At 27.3% G+C, this 2028-nt stretch overlaps 1 protein-coding gene across 1 annotated transcript in view; it reads left to right on the top strand.

The window, feature by feature from the left end:
* The window catches only part of LOC107645483 (ent-copalyl diphosphate synthase, chloroplastic), a 21054-nt gene continuing 19266 nt past the window's right edge, over positions 241 to 2028 (top strand). Inside the window, exons 1-2 of the mRNA XM_016349519.2 lie at positions 241 to 415; positions 935 to 1032. Coding sequence (XP_016205005.1) covers positions 289 to 415; positions 935 to 1032 — 225 coding nt within the window. The 5' untranslated portion in view covers positions 241 to 288. The remainder of the gene's footprint in view (positions 416 to 934; positions 1033 to 2028) is intronic.

Raw genomic sequence — 2028 nt, 5'->3', positions numbered from 1 at the left:
TGAAAAATAAATTTATATAATAATTTTATATACTTAAAATGATTAACTTCAATTTAAATAAGTTGGAAGCCAAGGCCTACGCTTGCCCCTTGCATCCGTCCGCAGTTACTTGAGGATCACTCTTTCTATCTAATTTTTTGTGTGGGTTATGTTTTATATGACAATTCCAAATTAAACTTTCTTTTTAAGGTTAATTGTAGTAGTTGATATCTTTTATGACCATATTTTCCTTTCCTATAAATATGCTTGAAAAGTGTGCATGATATTTTGAGCCTATACTAGTGAACAATGACTTCTCAGCTTCTTTTCCATCTAAATCGCATGCCTCTTTGTTCTGATGTTACCCCACCGCCACCACCCAAATATACTTTTGCTTTCAAGTTTCACCTTCAATGTTCTCGGGTTTCTTTGTGGGGTATGCTTGTAATTTTGTATATGACTTTCGTTATCTTGTTTATTTAATTATATATTTGATCTGATTTAATTTACATAGTATTGAATATGTATGTAATTTAAGTGGTAAAGTCTTCACTTAAAATTCCAAATCTTTACCCCTTAAGAAGTGATTTTAGTATATATATTAAATAATAATCATTCAAGTGTCTTTAAAAGTATCCATTTAAACTTTTGAAATAAATAATTTATGATATGATGATATTATAATTTTTATAATTAAAATTTTTAAAAAAGGAATGAAGCAGAAATTTTGCAAATTGAAAGGAAAGGAAAAAAAATTAGTATTTTTAGAATATTTGGAAAATTTACTTAGTATTATTCATGTTTCAGTTATATCTAAAAAAATTACTTAGTATTATTCATCATTTAAAACAAAAAGTTAATGTTATATATTTTGCTATAAATAACTTGTTACTGGGTAACGACACACTTTTTAATGAACCAATTGCTTCAAACATATACTTTCTCTTTCCAATAGGTACACGTTCGCACCGAATTAATGAAGTCGAACATGCCAAGAAATGTGCTGGATTTCGTCCAATATATGGAAAATCCTCTCCAACTCTTGATTTAAAGGTGAATAAATTTCTGTTACTTTATCAGAACATTATTATTAAGGGACTTTTTAAATGTCCTTGTTAAAAAAAATTTTGTTTGTCTTTAGATTTAGAAGAGAACATCCGTAAAAGTTGTATAAGATAAATAATTGTTTTATATGTAATCGTCAATTTGTATTTAAATGTAATATTAAGTACTTTCTTTAACTTAAAAAAATAGGTATATATTTTGTTTTTAATATTTTTAAAAATTTTTAAAATATTTTTAATGTTTAAATTTATTTTAATTTTATCTTTAATGTTTTTGATAAATTTTAATTTTATTCCTTCTGTTAAATTTTTTTTTATGTTCAACCTATAGTAGTCAATATTTTTTTTTATTTTTACTCTTTTATCTCTATCTATCCCACCACCATTATCACCAGTCCACCATCATGATTAGTACACACTCTCTAAATTCTTAACCCTTCAATCTATTCACATTTCCATCCACCGCCGATCTTTATAATCCTCAAAACAGGGGTAGATCTAAATATTTACATAATAAAATAAGACTAAAATAAAATTTTAAGAGAATTAAATTAAAATTTACATATAACTTATATATAAAAAATTAAAGTCGGAAGGTCATTGCCCCGTTTCTTACTACAAAGCTCCGACCCTGCCTCGAAGAGAACCTTTTTGAGACTCAGCTGATCTCGAAACTATTGTTTTCAAATAATCTAATAAACACCATAGAAACACAACAGCACACTAATTGGGCTGGTAGGATCAGAGACGATAAAGAAGATTAAAAAAAAAAAATCTTTGGGTTTTTAGAGGAGTTGGTTGATTGGGAATGAAAAGAAGACAAGAAAGGGGGAAGAAGGGTGGGGACCAAGTGAATGGTGGTGCTAGTTTTTTTTTATATATATATATGGTAAGTTTTATGGTGACATTGGTTTTGGTGACTAAAGGTGGCATAAGATTGACTAACAAGTAAAATATTGATACATGACAAGAAAATTAAATCTAA

This window comes from Arachis ipaensis, chromosome B01, assembly GCF_000816755.2.
Source record: "Arachis ipaensis cultivar K30076 chromosome B01, Araip1.1, whole genome shotgun sequence".
Taxonomy (NCBI): domain Eukaryota; kingdom Viridiplantae; phylum Streptophyta; class Magnoliopsida; order Fabales; family Fabaceae; genus Arachis; species Arachis ipaensis.
The sequence above is the reverse complement of the archived record's forward strand: the minus strand, read 5'-3'. Positions and strand labels throughout refer to the sequence as shown.